Raw genomic sequence first — 21961 nt, 5'->3', positions numbered from 1 at the left:
AAGAAACATCCGCAGGGTGTGTTTCTGAAGTGACTGGTGTGAGAAGGAATGGGAGAGAATGGGATGTTTGAGATGAATGAATAGGGGGTATTTTAAAAAGCCGACACGTTTATGGGATTACAAAACCTAAGTTGTTAAATCTTTGTTTATTATTGGATGCTGTTCAGGCTATCTATCTACTGTATGGAATTGCTTTTGATACTACCTGCAACATTGTAGATGTGCCTATGTATCGCACTGGTGACAATAAAAATTAATTAAAAAAAAAAGAAAAATCCTTTTTATGAAATGATGGGAGTTGCTGGTCATTTGTTGAAATACCACTTAAGTGCAGCCTCAGGGAGCGCCTAAACTGAGGAAGACGTGGATGTGTGAGGCAGGCACTGAGGAACAGCCGGTGTCAGAGGAAACAGGAGCCTGCATTGAAGCCTTCCTGCTAAGCAGGGTCAACCTGGGCTGAAGAGTGGAAGGGTTACCTGCTGACAATATACAAGTCTCATCTAGGTGTCCTCAACACAGGCCATGTTTCAGCATAACAGCCTTCATCAGGAGAACACTTAAATAAAACCAAATCATATAAAAACACTGTCAATATTTTACAAAGCATATCATAAAAATATTATAAAAACTAACAATATTATTAAAATGTAACAGAAGTAGAATAACCACACACAGGAGAAGAAGAAGGCACCGTGAATAGTGAAAAATGTACTATTTTAAACCATATGCTTTGTGATGAACACTGTCAGGATTGCTGGACATACTTAGATTAATATGAAATCAGCTTCTGATAACCTCTCTCCCTCAGGAAGCCCTGAGGATGGCAGATGGACCAAATGTTGCCCAGCTGCCTGCTAGCCCTTTGTTTCTCAAGTACCCCTACTTAACATACCTTTGTCCTCTCTCGGCATCTGGGACCAGGGCTCTCTGAGAACAATGAAAGCCAGACAGATAGGCTCCAAAACAAGGGACTTCAAAGATTAAAACCTGTGAAAGTACTTACATTCCTTACATCAGGAAATTAAACTGGAGTTTGCAAAGGAAATAGCTGATAAAGGCTGGGAAGAAAAGAAGTTATTTGATCCCTCTCTGTTCCTGTTAGGTAAATAAGTCAGAGCACATGGCTCTGCTCCTTTCTTTTCTCTGCACACCTACATCTTTAGCTTCCAGAGCACCTGGTTCTGGCCCCCCTTCTCCTTCAGCCCTACCCCAAGGCTCTCCCTCTCTCTTTTCCTCTGAACACCCCTATCCTTACCTTTCTCTCCTGGATTCCCATCTACACATACACACCGATACAGCATTGTAATATTTACCTGTACTAAGTGTTGTGAGCCTATATATTCAAATACAATATACCTTATATATAAACTCATGTGGATTTTGTATTCTTGGGAACCCACTGCCTCTACGGACTGGACCGGGGACCATAACGACAACGAATGCTAACAAACACCACAGTTTAATCATTATGTTAAAGTATCTGCTGAATCTTCTTATAGACGTAAATTTCTTCACAAGCTAGAAAATGGTTCTTAAAAACTCTCATTGTATTACGTTGCTTCAATTATGATTTCACCATAAGGAAGTATGTCTTTGACATTCAGCTGGCTATCATAAGATGTCCCTTATATATTTACATTTAGTTTGACGCTATGGTCAGAGTTTCAACATTTATCATTTAAAGATGTCCAGCATGACATCAGATTATGCCCTTTTAAATTCTTTCAATAGTCTTATATTTTTTCATTAAGTAGAGTTCATATGGGTTTTTAATAAAGGTACACATGACGTTTGACATCAGAATTATTTTTATTCATTTTTAATTTCATGTGGAGATGCAGATTTTACATTTATATCTTATACATGGTGTTTTTGTTACAGCAGACATTAGTACCATTTTCTTGCTTGTGAAGAACTTATGTCTATAAGATTCAGCAGGTACTTTTAATATAATGGTTAAACTGTGGTGTTCATCACAAAGCAATATGGTGTAAAGTAGTACATCTTTCACTATTCACGGTGCCTTATTCTTTTTTTCCTATGTGTGATTATTCTACTTTTGTTACATTTTCATAATATTGTTAGTTTTTTTAATATTCTTTCTAAAATATTGACAGTGTTTTTGTATGATTTTGGATTAATTTAAGTGTTTTCCTGATGAAGGCTGTTATGCTGAAACAAGGCCTGTGTTGAGGACACCTAGCTGGGACTTGAATATATTGGAAGACAAATAAACTATCCCCGGGAATTCTGTGCCAGCACTTATATTTATATCTGGGCAGCGGTACCCAGATAGCTACCCAGTTAATTTTGGACAGCCTTTTTGCTATCCTAAGATAACTGGATAGATATCGGGTTCTACCATTTTAAATTGGAAGTGCCCGGTAAATCCTAGCTCTGTCCTGACTCCGCCCCTGGAGCATGCATCTCAGTAGGCTATTACTCTCCACTCTGCAATTTGTTCCTACCATGTCTCTCACCATCTCAAGAGTTCTCCTTGGTTTCGTCCTGATTTACACCTCCTTAAACATCAGGCTAGATGTGTTGAACACAAATGGCATAAACACCTTAGTCGATCTTCTTACCTTCACCTTAAAGGAGTATGTGCTCTTTATACTTCTACTGTGAAGCGAAGTACTATAATAACCTGATCAGCTCTTCCTCTAACTGCTCTAAGGTTGTCTTTAAGATCATGAAACAGATTTCTTCCTTGGGTCAAGACTCTGTTATTCCCTTCTCCCTCTCAGCTGATTCCTTAGCCTCTAGGTTTTCTGCAAAGATTATAAATCTCTGTCACTCAGTATCCTTAATAGCTACTTCCTCAGTTACAACCACATCACTTCCACCTGATACTGGGCCACTACCACTCTCAACATCAATCTGTAGATCTCTATATCCTACTTGAGAAAACTTCAATCTGTCTTCTCTTGCCTTCATTAATAAGCTTCTCTGCTCATCTCGCTTGACTACATCTCTTTTTGATCCTATTCCAGGTATTGGCTCAAGCTTCCTAAACACTGTCTTCTTCCATTCATTTTATCTGATGACTCAACACCTAACAACTGAAAAAAAAGCTATTGTTCATCCAACTTTAAAGAAAGCTTCTATAGACTGTCAGAGCCTAACAACTATAGGCCCATCTGTAACTTACCTTTATTAACCAAACTTACTGAGAGGTTTGTGTCATGCCAATTGCTACAACACCTAAATGGATCATATATTTTGCACCCTTTTCTGTCTGGACTTCAGGCCGTACAATAGCACTGAGACTCTACTTACTGCACTGATTCTCTCCATACAGGTTTTGAACAAGACAAGGTCACTCTTGCCATTTCATTGGATCTCAGCTCTGCTTTGATCTTGTTGATCACTAGTTTCTTAATCACTAGACTTGCCTCCTTAGGCTTCTCTGCTGTTGTTCTCAGTTGGTTTAAATCCTTCCTCTCCAATCCTGTCTACTTTGTTACCATATCTTCAAGTACTCCCTATTATCTTCCCTGTAGTGTACTGCAAGGCTCTGTCCTTGCCCCTGTCCTCTTTAATATCTTCCTGAGCCCCCTCTTTATTCTTATTCAGCACCACAACACAGTTTTAATTATGCAGATGATATGCTCTCTTAACTTTGCTCTGTCTTAACTTTGTCAATAATCAATCTTGTTTAGATACAGTTTCCTCCTGGCTTTATGAAAAATATTTGATTTTAAAATTAAATTCTGAAAAACTTCTGCGTGCTGTTAATCGGCCACTTGTTTTTTCCTCAGTTTACCCTTTACTCTCTGGCGTCAGTTCCTCTGGTAATATGTTAAACGTTAACATATTGGATTTCCTGTGTGTACTTACTCCAAAGCCAACATCAAATTTGATCATATTATGATCATTGTTACCAAGCAGCCCCAGCACCATTACCTCTTGCACCAGTTCATGTACTCCACTAAGGACTAGGTCTACAATTTTTCCTTCTCTTGTTAGATCCTGTACCAGCTACTCCCTAGTATGCCCTGATGTTACAAGTACCCAGTCAATATCGGGGTAATTGAAATCACCCATTATTACTGAGTACCCTATTTTGTTAGCCTCCCTAATTTCTCAAAACATTTCCACATCCGTCTGTTCATCCTGGCTAGGTGGAGTGGAGGAGTGACCTAGTGGTTAGAGCACCAGTCTTGCAATCCAGAGGTGGCCAGTTCAAATCCCACTGCTGCTCCTTGTGATGTTGAGCAAGTCACTTAACCCTCCATTGCCTCAGGTACAAACGTAGATTGTGAGCCCTCCTGGGACAGAGAAATATCCAGTGTACCTGAATGTAACTCACCTTGAGCTACTACTGAAAAAGGTGTGAGCAAAATCTAAATAAATAAATAGGTGGACGGTAGTACAATCCTATCACTGTTCTATTCCACACATTAAGACACCGGAACTCTGACTGTCTCTTGGGCCCTGCGCGTAAAATGGGTAGCACTTTGGAAAATGCTACCCTGGAGGTTCTGGATTTGAGCTTTCTACCTAAGAGTCTAAATTTGGCTTCCAGAACTTCTCTCCCACATTTTCCTATGTCACTGGTACCCACACGTAGCAAGACAGCTGTCTCCTCCCCAGCACTATCTAAAATCCTATCTAGGTGATGCATGAGGTCCGCCACCTTCGCACCAAGCAGGCAAGTAACCAGGCGATCCTCACATCCACCAGCCACCCAGCTATCTACATGCCTAATAAGCGAATCACCAACTACAACAGCTGTCCTAACCCTTCCCTCCTGGGCAGTAGCTCCTGGAGACACATCCTCGGTGTGAGAGGATATTGCATCCCCTGGTGTGCTGGTCCTGGCTACAGGATTACTTCCAGCTGCACCAGGGTGATGCTATCCTTTTAGAAGACCTCCCTCCTCCAAGGCAGCATAGGGGCTGCCAGACTGGAGCTGGGATTTCTCTACAGCATCCCTGTAGGCCTCCTCTATGTACCTCTCTGTCTCCCTCAGCTCCACTAAGTCTGCTACTCTAGTCTCAAGAGAACAGACTTGTTCTCTGAGAGCTAGAAGCTCTTTGCATCAAGCACACACATATGACCTCTCACAAACTGGTATAAAAGATAGCACTTTATTCACAGACTCGACACAGTACTGTGTTTCGGCCACAGGCCTGCCTCAGAAGTCTTAAGAGATCCTTGATACTTGGAAGCGATCTCGATATCGGGTGGTCTTAATAAAGACCTTTGTGGTACCTTTTATACCGGTATCCCGTTTCTCTGGAGTCATTGGTCCACTTCCCACTTCCCTTTGAAAGTTTGTGTTTTCGTGGGAGTTAGTGTTCATCCACTCAGGTGGATCACCCCTTATGTAATTCTCTCACCAACTGGGACATAATCAAAGATGAGACACTCAATGCAAAAGACTCGATTGCATCCCTCTTGCTGCTGGACTACTGTCTGCATCTTAGTATTATAGAGTTGTTTAACTAAAACTTCTTAAGGTACTCGGGATATAAGATGAATATAAAAAGAGTCTTAAAGATGTAATTTATTTAGTGTTTGCTTCTCAGAACTAAACGATCAAAACTCTAATGAAAATTCCCCTCTTGTCCTAATTAGAATAATTGACTATAAATTAAGAGTTGAGCTAGGGGTGGGTGGGAATGAGGACTGACTCTGGGCAAGTCACTTAACCCTCCATTGCCCCATGTAATCTGCATTGAGCCTGCCATGAGTGGGAAAGCGCGGGGTACAAATGTAACAACTAGGTCCTACTGTGACTTCTAGAGACTAAATGCTGTGACAGAAAATTTAACTTTTAAAACTATGGGGAAAAGGTTTGTACACTATAAGGCTTATTTTCAAAAGAGAAGGGCGCCCATCTTTCGACACAAATCGGGAGATGGGCATCCTTCTCTCAGGGTTGCCTAAATCGGCATAATCGAAAGCCAATTTTGGGTGTCCCCAACTGCTTCCTGTCTCGGGGTCGACCAAAGTTCCCGGGGGCGTGTTGGAGGCGTAGCGAAGGCGCGACTGGGGCATGCCTAACAGATGGGCGTCCTCGAGCAATAATGGAAAAAAGAAGGGCATCACTGATGAGCACTTGGCCGACTTTACTTGGTCCATTTTTTCTTACGACCAAGCCTCAAAAGGGTGCGCAAACTGACCAGATGACCACCGGAAGGGAATCGGGGATGACCTCCCCTGACTCCCTCAGTGGTGACCAACCCCCTCCCACCCTGAAAAAAAACAACTTTAACAACTTTTTTTTGCCAGCCTGAAATGTCATACTCAGGTCCATCGCAGCAGTATGCAGGTCCCTGTGAGAGGAGGTATGTGTGTGTCAGCGGAAGCATAGCCAAGGCGTGGACGTCCTTCTTTCAAACATTTTGGACGTCCTGAACTGCCCCCTCCCCTCCCACAGGGATGGCCAAATTTCAAGGGAGTGAAGTGGAGTGGAGGAGGGGTCTAGTGGTTAGAGCACTGGTCTTGCAATCCAGAGATTGCCGGTTCAAATCCCACTGCTGCTACTTGTGATCCAAAATCCAAATAAATAAATAAAGGGGGTGTCTGAGGCATAGCAGGCATGGACGTCCTTCTCACAGAAACATCCAGGCATGGATGTCCTTCTCACAGAAACATCCACATTTTGGACGTCCTCAACTCCTCTTTTAAACCCAATCTTTAGTTTACCAAGCACAGAATAAAATAATGTCACTTACCCACAGAAATGTCCTCTCCTCTCAGAACATTTTGACAACTTCCCCCTAAATCCTCAAGGCATACCTTGTACCCTTCCTGCCAAATATTTTTCTATTTCTTCCTGTTCACACAATCATAGCATCCATCATCCATCCAATCCTACTTGTGTGTCATTCTTTTTCTTTCCAATCTGCTTCTTGTGTACCTGGATAAATAATTTATTCTATCCCTTTTATTTTTCAAGTAAAGGTAAGATGTATGGTATGAAAGCGAGAGCTTTAGTTTAATAGATGTTTCTATTTTTTCTCGATGTTAAGTTTGTAGGTATTCACTAATCAGCTCCTGGTCACTATGCTGATGAACACCACCAAACAACCATCATCTACATTCCAAAAAAATAATAGTTATGTCACCAGACTGAATAAAGTTAACGTTTGTAGATAGCCAGACAAAACCCATGACTTGAATATCTTTCTCAGCTCCTTGGCTAAATTTAGTGTGGTAACACATTGCCCATACAAAACTTGGCAAGATAAAATGAGATGGTGCTGGCGGTACAGTTTAACTTGGTCTAGACAGAGTAGATATTCAGTGTTGTCGAGTCAAAGGTACCGAGGTGATGCAGGCCACACAACAAGTAGGCCCAATATTAACCAGATAATTTTTTCTGGGTATGTATAGCTAAAAGCTTATCCAGATAGGTTCTAATGAATATCATAACAACATTACTGCTATACTGGGACAGACTGAAGGTCCATCAAGCCCTGTTTCCAATAGTGGCCAATCCAGGTCACAAGTACTTTGCAAGATCCCAAAATAGTAAGATTTTATACTGCTTATCCCAAGTCCATCTTATTAATGGCTTATGGACTTTTCTTTTCAGAAATTATCTAAACTTTTTAAAAACCCTAAGTAGCTAACTGCTTTTACCACATTCTCTGACAACAAATTACACAGTTTAATTACACATTGAGTGAAGAAATATTTTCTTCGATTCATTTTAAATGTACTTCTTAGTCTTCATTGCATGCTCCCTAGTCCTTGAATTTTTGGAAACAGTAAACAAGTGATTCATGTCTACCCGTTCCACTCCACTCACTATTTTATAGATCCCTATCATACCTCCTCTCAGCCATCTCTTCTCCAAGCTGAAGAGCCCTGGCCTCTTTAACCTTTCCTCATAGGGAAGTCATCCCATCCTCTAGCATTTTCGTTGCCCTTCTCTATACCTTTTCTAATTCTGCTATACCTTTTTTGAGATGTAGTGACCAGATTTGCACACAGTATTCGAGGTGCAGTCACATCATTTTTATTTTACTTTCCTTTCCTAATAATTCCTAACATTCTATTTGCTTTCTTATCCAAAGCTGCAACCTGAACATAGGGTTTCAATGTACCATCAACGATGGCACCTAGATCTTTTCCCTTGGCGGTGACTCCTAGTGTGGAATTTTGCACCATGTAGCTATAGTTTGGGTTCCTCTTTCCAATTTGGACCACTTTTCACTCACTCACTCACATTAAAAGGGGCATTTTTGATATGACATCTAAATCCGATTTTGGACAGTTTGCTGAAAACGTCCAAAAATCAAGTGGCAAACATAGCGATTTTCAAACCTGAAAAACATCTATCTTTATGTTTCAAAAATGGCTATTTCCTAAACATTTTGTGTTCAGTGTGTTTTTACTTTGTGACCATTTTTGAAAAAAAAAAAAATGCCAAAGAAAAAAATGCACAAAAACAAGCCATTGGGACATATGGGAGGCCAGCAGTCTTAGTAGACTGGCCACACAGACATCCCAGCCGAGCAGTGGGTGTAGCAGTGGACTTCACATAAAAGGTTCCAGGTACACATCTCACTGTTACCCCCTCATATTGTATTGGGAGCCCTCAAAATCTCACCAAAAATCTACTGTACGCCACTACAATAGCCCTTATGGCTGCAGGTGTTACCTATATGTGAGTACAATAGGTTTTTGGTGGGCTCACACTTTCCACCACAAATGTAACAGAGTGAGATATGGGCCTGGATCTCCTTCTCCACAATGCACTGCACCGACCACTAGGCTACACCAGGGAACTGCTTGCTGCTCTAACAAGACTGGCCAGAACATCTGATGCTGTTACGTTCCTCACCTGAGTTGCGGTCCGCGCGGCCAATTAGCCTTCGAGTCTTGTCCCGGCGGCGAGAGCTGGCCATGCGGACTGTCGGCAGCAGTCTTCTGTGGTCCGGTTCCGATGGCCAGCTATGTCGCTCCGGCCATGGGCGTTGGTCCAGCTGATTGTTTGGACGGCCATCGTGCGTTGGTTGGGCAGGCCGTCCACGTGGTCTGACGGCGTTCCAGAAGTCACGCCGGTTTCCGGTGTGGGTAGCTCGCATGGCCTCGTTGCACGGGATTGAGTGCCTTGCTCGAGGTTCCACCCTTTTCCCTTGCAGGCACCGATCTGGAGCGTTCGCGGCAGCTGTCTGTGGTTACTGCTGATGCGAGGACTACTTAAGGCCGGCAGTTCCTTGCATATCTTGCTTTGGCTTCTATGCTTATAGAGGTTTGGTGCTCATCTCATGCGCTCCATTGCTTTACTTGCCTACCGTTACTTGACCTTTGGACTGGACCTGATATTCATTGCTTTGCTGCCTGCCCTGACCTTCGGACTGAACCTGATATTTGTTGCTTCACTGTCTGCCCTGACCTTTGGACTGGACCTGATACTCGTTGCTTTGCTGCCTGCCCTGATCCTTGGACTGAACCTGATACTTGTTACTTGCTGCCTGCCCTGATCTCTGGACTGGACTGGCTCACCCTTTGAATCTTTGCCCGCCTTGCTTCTAGCCTGGTCCGGCTGGCCCAATCCCGTCCGGTTCCTGAAGTCCTGGTGGCCACCTGCACCTGGGGGCTCAACCCCTGGGGAACGGTGGTCACTTCCCAGGTGAATCTAGGGGTTGTCCGGCTGCCTGACCGAGCGCGGCACAACTCAACTCACCATGCTCAGTCGGGGCACAAGAGCTCACTGCTCGAGTCACAACAGGATCATAACAGATGCTGTCATAGAGGCTGCTATGTACTGTTGCTTTCATGTCTTTGAGGGGTGGGAGGGGGTCAGTGACCACTGGGGGAGTAAGGAGGGAAATGTCTTAATCCCTCCAGTGCCCATCTGGTCATTTAGGACACCTTTTTGTGACTTGCCATAATTGAAACAGGTCTACACCAAATTGTCTAACTTTTAGCCCTGAATGTTTTTGTTTTGTTCCACAATTTGTTCCCAACTCATGCCCCCAACATGCCCCCTTGTGATTTGGATGCACTGCAGATGAACTGCATAGAAAAATGTCTTAAAAATGTGTCTCAACAATAGCGATTTGGACGTTTTGGACAAAAAAAAAAAGTCCATCTACCACTTTGTGCCATTTTTTGAACATTTTTCTGTTTCAAAAATGAGCTCTTAAATGTCAAATGGATACCCACATAACGTTATCTGGATAACTTTATCCAGATAACTTTGCCACTTGCTGACCTGCTGAAAATAACTATAACTCCTAAACGTAATTAAAAGTAAATAAACAAATGTTATATAAGTAAAATACACATCCTGTCACAGATTACTGGTTACTTTTCACTAATATGTTCAAGATTCATAGCCTATAATTAATTAAATATTCACATTCTAGTTCACATTTAAAGTGAATATTGTTCCTAAATGTTTGAGTTTCACCTCTGTATTTCTAGTGCATATCAGAAAGTTAATCTATGTATAGTGTCCTAGTTTTGGCCTCACCACAGCTTCTGAGTACAAATGTATTGTATAAATAGACAAGTCGTCCTGATTTTTTACTGTCTTGGGCTATTTCTTGCTGCCCTGCTAACCTGCTCTCCTGTACATGTTGATGCTGAAGTATTGGAAATATAGATTCCATTGTTTTTAACACTCTATGAACACTATTTACCATGTCCCAAGATGTCATTCACAGGGAGCAGTGCTTTGGCAGGTACAGGTTTCCTGTCACAGGAACCTGGCTCATACCCTAGCCCAATCCACTCCTTTGGAATGCGGCAATCAAATTCCTCATCATCAAACACCTGAAAAGGGGTGAAATTGGTCAGGAAAAAGAGAAAACAGGTCTTAACTTATAGGTTACTTTATATCAACGTGCTTCACTTCTCAGTTCCCAGTATCTGACCACATCATTCTATCCCATGGCCAAAATAGCATCAAGTAATTCATCAGACTGAAGTTAATGAAATAAGCACAATTATTACCCTCACATCCATAGTAACATAGTACATGATGGAAGATAAAGATCCGCACAGTCTATCCAACAAGGCGGCCAGAGCCACACCTGTCACTCTGTGGAGGTTACTTACGCTCCATCACTATCAAATACTGGCATTACAAATAGGGCTGTCAGCAATTTTATCACAATATCAACCAGTTATATTTGATGAATTTTTACCTTTTTTTAACTAGGCAAACAGTAATTATTAGGACAATTTGATCAGAGCCTATATTGCGGAATGCTTATAAAATAATAATAAATAATTGATTGCCTTATAAAGGGTAAAGGGTCATGGATTTGATATACCACCTTTCTGTGGTATAACGAAAGTGGTTTATATATATTATATGGAGGTACTTTCTCTGTTCCTAGTTGGCTTGTAATCTAAGTTTTTGTATCTGGGGCAATCAAGGGTTAAGAAACTTGGCAGTCATTTTAGAAGTGTTATTCATATTTTAAACATGGATATCCTGGCTCATCAACATCTAAACCCCCAAAATATGTAAAGCACAATCTCAGAACAGTTCGGAGCTAAATGTAGATGCAGTGAAAGCGTAGAAAATGACCAAAGGTGTGTTGTGCGCCAGGGACATGTCATGGGCAGTGTAGCATGGCATTCTCAATGTCAATGTCCATGGAATACAATGCATTTGTGCTGCCACCATGCATCTCAATCTGGATGATGGTGGTGGGGAGCACTCTGGGTGTTGGTGTTGGAAAATCTAGACCAGGGGTTTTCAAACCAGTCCTCAGGACATACCTAGCCAATTAGGTTTTCAAGATATCCACAGTGAATATGCATAGGATAAATGTACATGCCCTACCTCCATTGTATGGAAATGTCTCTCATGTACAGTATATCCATTGTGGGTATCTTGAAGATCTGATTGACTAGATATGTCTGAGGACTGGGTTAAGAACCCCCCTGTTATAGACCATAAGCAGCCAGAACGTCTGGGCTGTTGAGGCTTTCCTGCACGAGACACACTGGGGGCAAAGAAGGACCAACAGGCCACATTCTTACACAGTTCCTTGACCTCACTGAAGAGCAGTGCATAGGGAGCTTCTCCTTCAACAAGGCAGTCATTCACCATCTCTGCCAACAAGCGAAGCCTCTCTTCCACACCATCACTCACAGGGAACAACCCATACCCATCCACCTCAAAGTCACCTCTGCACTAGCCTTTCCCATCACTGCAGTGGCTGTTCTGTCAGCCATCATAGTCCTCAGTCAGTTACCCATCTCCCAATGCATCATACAGTTCCTTATAATCTTTCTCACACACACTGCTAACTACATGTTTCAAGTTTATTCAAGTTATTTACTATCCCGCCCATTACATAGAGGAAAAAAGGGGGGGGGGGTGACATGAGAACTGAGTGAAAAGAGGGGAAAAAGAGAGAACTACAATGATGAGCAAAAGAGGGAGAGGGGAAAATACATTGGGACAATTGTGCAGTCCTATTTCACAACCCTCAGGGTCTGATCTCAGGTATAAGCTTCAGTAAGAAGGAAAGTTTTTTAAGTTGGACTTGAACTATTGTAATGAGAATTGTAACCTGAGGTGGCCTGGCAGTTTGTTCCAAAGTTCTGGCCTCTGGTCAGAAAAGAGTGTGCCTGGTGGAATCGTTGAAAATATCTTAAGGAGATGGAACTACAAGTCAGTGCTGCTGTGATGATCGTAGTGTTCTGGAGGGGCAGTAAGGGATTAGGAGAATACCATGTATAATGAGTTTATCTTGTTGGGCAGACTGGATGGACTGTACAGGTCTTTATCTGCCTTCATTTACTATGTTACTATGTTAGAGAGAAAAAAAGGGTTCACCTGAGTGCTGAATCTCAAAGACAAGAAGAAGTAGTTTGTAGGTGACGCGATATGAGACAGGTAATCAGTGTGCATCCTTCAGGAGAGGCGTAACGTAATCATATTTCCTATGTCCAGTGAGGAGTTTAATGGCTGTACTGTGGATGAATGAAGGTGCTTGAGATCCCACATTCTAATTCTCAGTCTAATCCCCTTGAATATTCTCATAGTCATAGAGGCAACATACAATGACACAATTTTATGAAGTTGCCTGCTTCTCCTCTATCCTTGGTGTTATTGACTGCACCCACATGGCCCTCAGGTCCCCCAAAGGGAGAAAGCAAGATTACTATAAAATAAAGGTCTTTCCATTCTCTTAATGTGCAAGTAATGTGCAATGCACAGGAAAAGATCACTGACACCTTTCCATGATTCCCTCAATCCTGCCATGACTCATACATCCTGGCACACTCGGGTATACATTACCACTTCGAGAGCAGAGAGATCACTGGAAGCTGGCTCATAAGTAAGAAGCACACACAAACCCAAAATGTCCTTGTGCAGGAGCCTAGCTCATTATCACCAGGATGCAGGCAGCTGGTGCTGTACCCCATCACACAGCCAAGCTTTCCCACTTTCCCCATGACTATTTTTTCACTCTGTCCATCTCATAAGAACATAAGAATAGCCATACTGGGTCACACCAAAGGCCCATTTAGCCCAGTATCCTGCTTCCAACAGTGGCCAAGCCAGGTCACAAGTACCTGGCAGAAACCCAAATAGTAGCAACATTCCATGCTACCAATCCCAGGGCAAGCAATGGCTTCCCTCATGTCCATCTCAATAACAGACTATTATGGACTTTTCCTCCAGGAACTTGTCCAAACCTTTTTTAAAACTAGATACACTAATCACTGTTACCACAACCTCTGGCAGCGAGTTCCAGAGTTTAACTGTTCTTTGAGTAAAAAACATGCCCTCCTATTTGTTTTAAAAGCATTTCCATGTAATTTCTTTGAGTGTCCCCTGGTCTTTGTACTTTTTGAAAGAGTGAAAATTTGATTCACTTTTACCTGTTCTACACCACTCAGGATTTAATATACCTCAATCATATCCCCCACTCAACTGTTTCTTTTCCAAGCTAAAGAGCCCTAACCCTATTCTGAATTCCTCATATGGGATGAGTTCCATCTCCTTTATCATTTTGGTCGCTCTTCTTTGAACATTTTCTAAGTCTGCTATATCTTTTTTGAAATACGGCAACCAGAACTGAATGCAATACTCAAAGTAAGGTCATACCATGGCGTGATACAAAGGCATTATAATATTCTTGTATCCTTTTGCTAATGATTCCTACTATCCTGTTTGTTTTTTGGCCACCACCATACACTGGGCAGAAAATTTCAGTGTATTGTCTACAATGACACTTAGATCTTTTCTTGAGTGATGACTCCTAAGGTGGACCCTAGCATCACGTAACTATAATCAGGGCTACCCTCAGAGAATATGGCTGATGGCCCCCATCGTCAGACCCAGCAATAAGGCCAAAGAGTGCTACAACAGGGCACTCTGGGAAACCAGGACCATCATCAAATGCAACTTTGGACTGCATAAGAAGACAGTAGGTGCCTAGATCAAACCAGAAGGGAGCTGCTCTACAACCCAGAAAAGGCCTGCAAAATATTCATAGCCTGCTGTATTCTGCACAACCTGACACTAAATACCACAGAATACCACTTCCTGAGGGACTGCAGCCATAGAACAGTGAAGGAGGAGGAACAGGCACCACCAATAGCACAAAAGCATCCTCATCCACACCAGCATGGCTTTGCAGCAAGGATTGAACTTGTACACTGAGCATTTCTGTGAAGATATATTTGCCATCTCTGAGCAAGTCAAACGTGTATAGACAGTATCCCACAAAACAGAGTTCCTTCCAAATTTCCATCCCCTGTGCATGTCCCCATCACCACCCGTTTGACAACCATGACCATTCCACCATCACCTACCCTACCTTTTCCTCTCCACCCTCACAGGCACACCTTACCCTCAACTGCACAATAAAATCTAGCCTCCTGTCAAAGGCCCATCCTCACCCTTTCATCTTCCTCATTCCCCCAAATCTACCCCCTCCCTCCCCCACCTGTTTCACAACTACTTCTTGCCCTTCTCTCTCCCCTTCTGGGATGTTCCTTCTCCCCTCTTGGACACAGCCAGGTTGTTCATATGCTCTGAACTCTGGGTGGAGCTGTCGGTGTTCTCAGAACTGGAGGAGAAATCTCCAATAACCAGTTCTGCCTCTTTGGCTGCTGCAGCAAATGCAGGGAACACCATGGGTAATCCTGGGTCCTGATGCTGTAGCATTAACTGCTGAGTAGTGGGTGGTGTGCCATACCTGCCCCCTGGACCCCTTGGCACAGGCCCTGAGCATGTGGTAGTAACAGGTCTCTTGGAGGCAGTCCTTGTTGCTTGTTACTTCCCTGCACCCATGGGTATGGCAAGCGGCTGGGGTTCACTGATGGCCATAGTGGGATCAGTGGTGGGATGTCTCTCCCAGGCAGGTGCACTATATTCCAATCTCTCAAAAAGCATTTCCATCTAGAAGGCAGTATGTGCATTACCCACACCATTGCCTCGTACTGCTGCATCTGGTCTGCAACCTATGGCATCTGACACTCCATCACCGCCAGCATGCTGGGCCAGCTTGTAATCCCTCTGCTCTGAACAAGCAGATCGCATGCATGTCACCAGTTCTTGCCAGCATCTTGCAGAGTGTGGTGGGGTTCCACCACCAGCACCGCCATCAGCTGCTGGCTCTGCATTTGCTACAGCATCCATGAAGGATGATGGCACAGGCAACTGGATGGGGGTGGAAGTGTAGCCTAATGGTTACTGCAGTGAGCTGAGAACCTGGGGAACCAGGTTTGATTCCCACTGCAGTTCCTTGTGACTCTGGGCACCTAACCCTCCAGTGCTCCAGGTGTAAAACAAATTGTAAGCCTACTAAGGACAGAGAAAACTGCCTGCATATAATAAATGCAAACCACTTTGGTTGTAATACACAAAGGCAATATATCAAATCCTTGACCCCTCTCTGACCCCAATGGTCTCCCAACTGGTCCACACTAACCACAGGTGGCTTGATGCTTTCTGTTTCACATGTCTCCGGTTAACTCCCATTTGGGTACCTCTGTCTACACATCAACATCTTCTTGAGATGCTGGCTGTTTGGGCACATCTAGCTGTGAGCTCCCCCTACATCCCCCACCCCCGTGAACATTCCCATGAATCCGTCACTAGTGAACCAGGGCATGGCAGCTGAATGAATGGTAACAAGAGCCATAGGCTAGAATTATTGTCAGCAATTTGTTGACAGCATGGGGCCTGAATAAACTGCTACTACTCTTAGCCTGCCACTGGAGGGATACACTTCACAATGGATGTTGATGTGAAGACACAGATTGAAACACACGAGTGATGGTGGAACTTCTCCCAGTAAGATGACACTGGCAGGCCACGCCATTACCCCCCTCTCATGCAGTAACCCAGATGCATGGAAATGGTCCCATTTGCATGACACCATAAATCCTGCTGCAAACAGTATATGATGGACAGAGCAGAGAGCACAGGATTCTGGATGCTTGTGCCACAAGTTATAGTGGGTGAAACATACCACTTGTTCCTGGCTGGCAAGATGTGTCCAGGCAACCAAACACCCACACTGCTTCCTCAAGTGTCTGCAGGACCTGCTGCTCAATGGCGCTCAGCATTTCATTGCTGGATTGGGAGCTGCCACAAGCCTTTGCCTTGGCAGTTCTACAGAGTTCCTTTCACTTTAACTTCAGGTTATCTGTATTCTAGTTATGTGAAAAATTGCATTCAGCTGGTGACAGATCCCAACCCACAATTTTTGTTTTGTATAGTTACTGAGATGTCCTGCCACACCAAAGAGATTCCTTCACTGTTTCAGAACCTCCCTGACCAGCATCCCCACTTTCTCCGAGGTAAAGTTGCTTAGGATCTGTTTCTCATGTTCCCTAAGGCACAAGTCTCAGAGATTGTAAAAGGCGCATGTTTATATGTCATTAGAAAAATCTCAAGGTGGGGACGGTGACATCACGCTGTAAGATGGCGGCATGAGTGAACAGCTCTGCGTGCCCAACGAGAAAAAGCGTAATATACAGCTTCCCCAAGTCAGCTTGATAAAGATATCGGAAGCGCTAGTGAGGACTACAATGGCGGGGAAAGAGTCCTCCGGGCCACGCAAATCACTGAAAGCATTCACTTACCAGCCGCAGTCAGATGGAAGCAAAATGGCGGCCGGGACGAGATCTGCACAGGCCAAAAGCGGCATGCGGGAAGTTGACATGAATGAGATGGCGATAGAAGGAGACCTCACGGCGAAAGAATTTCATGCGCTTCTCGTAGAGATTCGGGCAGAAGTGAAAGGAGGTCAAGAAGTTGGCTACGGAACTTCGAGGTGAATTTGCGGAAATGGGGCGGCGTGTAGCAGAGGTTGATGAGAGCGTAGATGAACATGAGGCTTTGTGCACGGTGGAGTCAGCTTTCAAAGAACAACAGGACATCTGCAAATCGCTAATGGATAAAGTGGAGGACTTAGAAAATCACGGCAGACGATCGAACATTAGGATTCGAGGTATTCCAGAACAGGCAGAGTACATGGACTGCGAAAAGGTGGTGCAACAAGTTGCCAGCTTGCTACTCTCTGAGGAAAATCATGAGGTGAACCCGAATGATATTAAAATAGATCGGGCTCATAGAGTGTTGACACGCACTTGGGCAAATGTGTTTTTCGGAATACAAGATCAAGATCAAGGAGGCCATTATGAGAAAGGCCCGTAAGAAAGATGCTATCAAATGGGATTTGCTCCCGATCAACATATATCAGGACTTGGCACCAATGACTCTAAAACGTCGAGCGGAATTAAGGAGTTTTACGAGATACCTACGAGATCAAGGAATACCATATCGTTGGCAATATCCATTTGCATTGTCCTATAATGCGGATGGCAATTGGAATCAAATTCAGAATGTGGAAGAAGCACGTGCTACATGGCCAGAGGTGGAGGCGGTTCTGGAGAGATCGGAAAATAATGCAGAGCCTGCAGCACGACCGGCCCATCAGGGGTGGACACAGGTGACAAAGGGTAAGGGGCGCCTTACCCGACAACAATCCAGACAGCTGCAGAAATCTACAACTAAGGATGAACCCTGAACAACGGACTTGGGACGTTATATAGTAGACAAGCTATGGTCAAAGGTGAGAAATGTGTGAAGTTAAAACACTGCAGAAGTTGGTTTGGGGAAACTATAATTGTATTGGTAAAAGGCAATAAGTAATAGAAGTTGGGCATGCATGCGGTTGCCGTTCTCTTAACTAAAGGGTGGGATAAGTTTGACCCACTGGATGAAGAGGGGAAGGAGGGGAGGGGGTTGGGGGGCCAGGGTAACTCAGGGGGGTGTTTCTTATAATGTAGTAGGGTGGAGGACCCACTGTATGCAAGGAATATAAGCGGAGAATACCAGGATGGGCCTATGTTGGCAACGATAAAATGTACGACACTGAATATCCATGGCCTAAACTCTCCAAAAAAAAGGAAGAGTTTTTTTTTGAAGAGGCTAATAGGGTAGGAGCGGACATTATTTTGATACAAGAGACGCATCTATTGGATAGACATGAATATCTGTTGGGTATTTCACTGTATCCTGATCAATATATGGCATCCAATAGACAGCAGCGGAAGACAGCAGGAATGGGGATACTGTTAAAACAAGGGTTGGCTTGGGAAACTCTGAGGCATATTTTCAAAGCACTTAGCCTTCCAAAGTTCCATAGAAACCTATGGAACTTTGGAAGGCTAAGTGCTTTGAAAATATGCCTATATAGTTGTGACAAGCGATACAGGGGGGCGCTTTGTAATTCAGACACACGCAGAGGAACTTCCAGAGAAGATGAGGAAGAAACGCAAAGACAACACTTCAGCTGCCGGGGGTTTGGGTCCCCCGTCAGCACAGGTAGTACAGAACGGCGGCGGGGGGGCGGTTTTTGGCGGTCCGGGGGGGGGGGCGACAGGTTCGCGGAGGGGGGGGTCAAGGGGGCCATAGCACGGGGGGTGACAGATGATTCCGAGGCACGGGGAGGAGTAGGTACTCCTCCCCTTGCCTTGGAATAAGCTGTCATGACGTCAGTGCGTGTCTGCCTAGCAGACCACCTCCAGCCTAGGGAGCTACAGTCCCAGGCACAGAACGTTGGAGGTGAGAATTATTATATAGGATGGCAATCCCAATCCACATTCCGAAAGCTTTTTTTCAGATGCTTAATCGGAAGGTCTTCGCCTTTATCTGGCGGAAAAGACCTCCGTGAGTAACTAGGAAAGTACTGTACCAATCTAGAAAGGAAGGGGGTATGGGGGTGCCAAATTTTTGGCTCTACTACAGAGCAGCACTATTTCAGATGCTGGCCAAAGGGCAGAAGAGGTTATCCAAACCATGGTCGCACGCGGCACAATGGGGCCTGAAGGGGGTTCCCTTGTGGGCAGCACCCTGGCTCCCTTTATCATTACTGAGGGGCCTCATTTTGGGACTACCAGGACAGATGGGGGTAGCCTTTAGAGAGTGGGTTAGATGTCGGGCAGCCTGGTTCCCGGGACGGAAGTATCATATGAATACCCCCATAATATATGCGTTGGATTTCCCAGCGGGAAGGGAAGAATGAGTGTATGGGCACTGGTCTGCAGCATCGTTGCGAGTATTGGGACAATTTTGGGAGGACGGGCAATGTCACACATTTGATGATTTGAGGGAGAAGTATGGACTGATGGACAGGGATAAATTTCACTATATGCAGGTTCGAGACTTTATACAGCGGAAAGCTAAGGAAGAGCTGCTGCTAGCCGTCACAGAACTAGAACTAGCAATGGGATCTGGGGCAGGGAAGGGAGGAATATCTAGAATATACAAAACATTGTTACATCATTCTTTCCCCCTGACCCCCTATATTGAAAAATAGGAGGCTTTGTTGTCGGTAAAATATGAACGGGAGAAATGGATAAAGATATTCAAGACCCTACTGACTTTCTCGGTGTCGACGCCCCTGGTGGAAAACGGGTATAAGATGTTATATCAATCGTACCTTACGCCATATAGGCTGTCGCGTATATTCAAAAAAGGGGCGTCAACATGCTGGCGGGGATGTGGGGCTCAGGGTACATTCTGGCATATATGGTGGGACTGCCCGATTATTCAGACATTTTGGGTAAATCTTATAGCCCAAATACAAGGTAAATTGGGGATCCAGGTTAAGTTGACCCCAGGTTTATGTCTGCTTAACATACCCGAGGCAGGCATACGACAATCACAACACTGTTTGATTACCTATATAGTTACAGCGGCCCGGACCTTAATTGCAAGGTTGTGGAAGCAAGCAGCGGCCCCTACGATGGAGCAGGTATTCGCGAAAATAGACTTTTGTTCTGTGATGGATAAATTAACAGTTTTGAGAAGAGGGAAGGTGGTAAAATTCTTTAAAACATGGAATAATTATATGGAATTGAGAGGACTGGCAATATACAAACGGGTCCAGATAAAAGGAGCCTGAGAGGACTGTGCTGAGTTACCCTGGGGGTGGGAGGGAGGGTGGGGTTATATAGTATGGTGACACTCGAAGCTGACTGCATAATGTGATATGAGGTTGAATGTTTATTGTAATTTGGGAGAGCTATAAGTGCAGAAAATTAATACATTGATGTATCTATAATCTCCAGCAGCTGTAGACATGAATCTACTTAAGTAGGCACCAAAGGTGAAAATGGGTTTGTCAGGTCCAGGCTTTGTCCAGAAATGTAGCTGTACTAGTTATGCATACATACCATTTCAGGTCTCTTCCAATATTTTTTAAAGTTGGTCTTCATGTTTGTCTGTCTTCTCTCTGTTTCTCAGATCTCATATCATTACCTGATAGATGGCCAATGTCTGCATCCAGTTTGTGGGCAGATTGGGCATAGGAAGGGTTGTGAGGAGGGCTCATTATTTCTAACTAGCATCACCTCTGTGCACAGGGATTATATGAATATATGTGGGGCAATGTGCAAAGCAGGGGGGGGGACAACATGTGAATATTTTTCTCTGTTGGGGGAGGGGGGTCAAAATGTAAATAGTTTACACTTTTTTATGGGGTGGGGGTGGGGTTAGTATTGCATATGGACCCGATCAGTACGTCGCGCTCCTTCTCTGGCCGTCTTCCAATCTAGGTTAAAAGCCCACAGTTACAGGTGAGGGAAGTAATGGGTGAGAAGGGAGGAAGGGACAAGGGGAGGGAAATTGTGGCTAGGAGCCAAAAGCAGTAGTGAAAAGGTGGGTTTTCAGCATAGATTTGAAAACAGGTAGAGATGGAGCTAGATGTATAGGTCCAGGAAGTCTATTCCAGGCATAAGGTGCCGCGAGAGAAAAGGAGCGAAGCCTGGAGTTAGCAGTGGAGGAGAAGGAGGATGACAAGAGAGATTTGTCCAGTGAGCGGAGTTCATGGGGAGGAATGTAGGGAGAGATGAGAGCGGAGAGGTAATGGGGGGCTGCAGAGTGGATGCATTTAAAGGTCAGTACGAGAAGTTTAAACTGAATGCGGAAGCGGATAGGGAGCCAGTGAAGTGACTTGAGGAGCGGGCTAGTGTGGGTATAACAATTCTGGCGGAACACAAGTTGTGCCGCAGAATTTTGGACAGATTGGAGAGGAGAGAGATGGCTGAGCGGAAGACCAGTGAGAAGTAAATTGCAATAGTCCAAGCGAGAGGCGACAAGGGTGTGGATAAGGGTTCTAGCAGCGTATTCAGCAAGGAAGGGGCGAATTTTGCTAATATTGTAGATAAATAAGCGACAGGTTTTGGCGATCTGTTGAATATGGGCAGAGAAGGAGAGAGAGGAATCAAAGATGACTCCAAGGTTACGAGCCGCGGAGACAGGGAGGATGTGAGAGCCATTAACAGAGATAGAGAAAGGGGGAATAGGGGAGGTGGGTTTAGGGGGAAAATGAGAAGTTCAGTTTTGGTCATGTTGAGCTTTAGATGGCGTTGAGACATCCAAGCAGCAATGTCAGACAAGCAGGCTGAGATTTTGTCCTGGATAGAGGTTGAGATTTCAGTGGTGGAGATGTAGATCTGAGAGTCATCAGCATAAAGATGGTACTGGAAGCCATGGGATGAA

The 21961-nt window shown here is 44.2% G+C and overlaps 1 protein-coding gene across 1 annotated transcript in view; it reads right to left on the bottom strand.

Annotated features, from left to right (window-relative positions):
* DNAH1 (dynein axonemal heavy chain 1) overlaps positions 1 to 21961 on the bottom strand; it is a 799478-nt gene that overhangs the window by 729295 nt on the left and 48222 nt on the right. Inside the window, exon 6 of the mRNA XM_030205737.1 lies at positions 10611 to 10743. Coding sequence (XP_030061597.1) covers positions 10611 to 10743 — 133 coding nt within the window. The remainder of the gene's footprint in view (positions 1 to 10610; positions 10744 to 21961) is intronic.

This window comes from Microcaecilia unicolor, chromosome 6 (genome assembly GCF_901765095.1).
Source record: "Microcaecilia unicolor chromosome 6, aMicUni1.1, whole genome shotgun sequence".
Lineage (NCBI taxonomy): Eukaryota > Metazoa > Chordata > Amphibia > Gymnophiona > Siphonopidae > Microcaecilia > Microcaecilia unicolor.
Note: the sequence above shows the minus strand (reverse complement) of the source record. Positions and strands in the feature narration are given on the sequence as shown.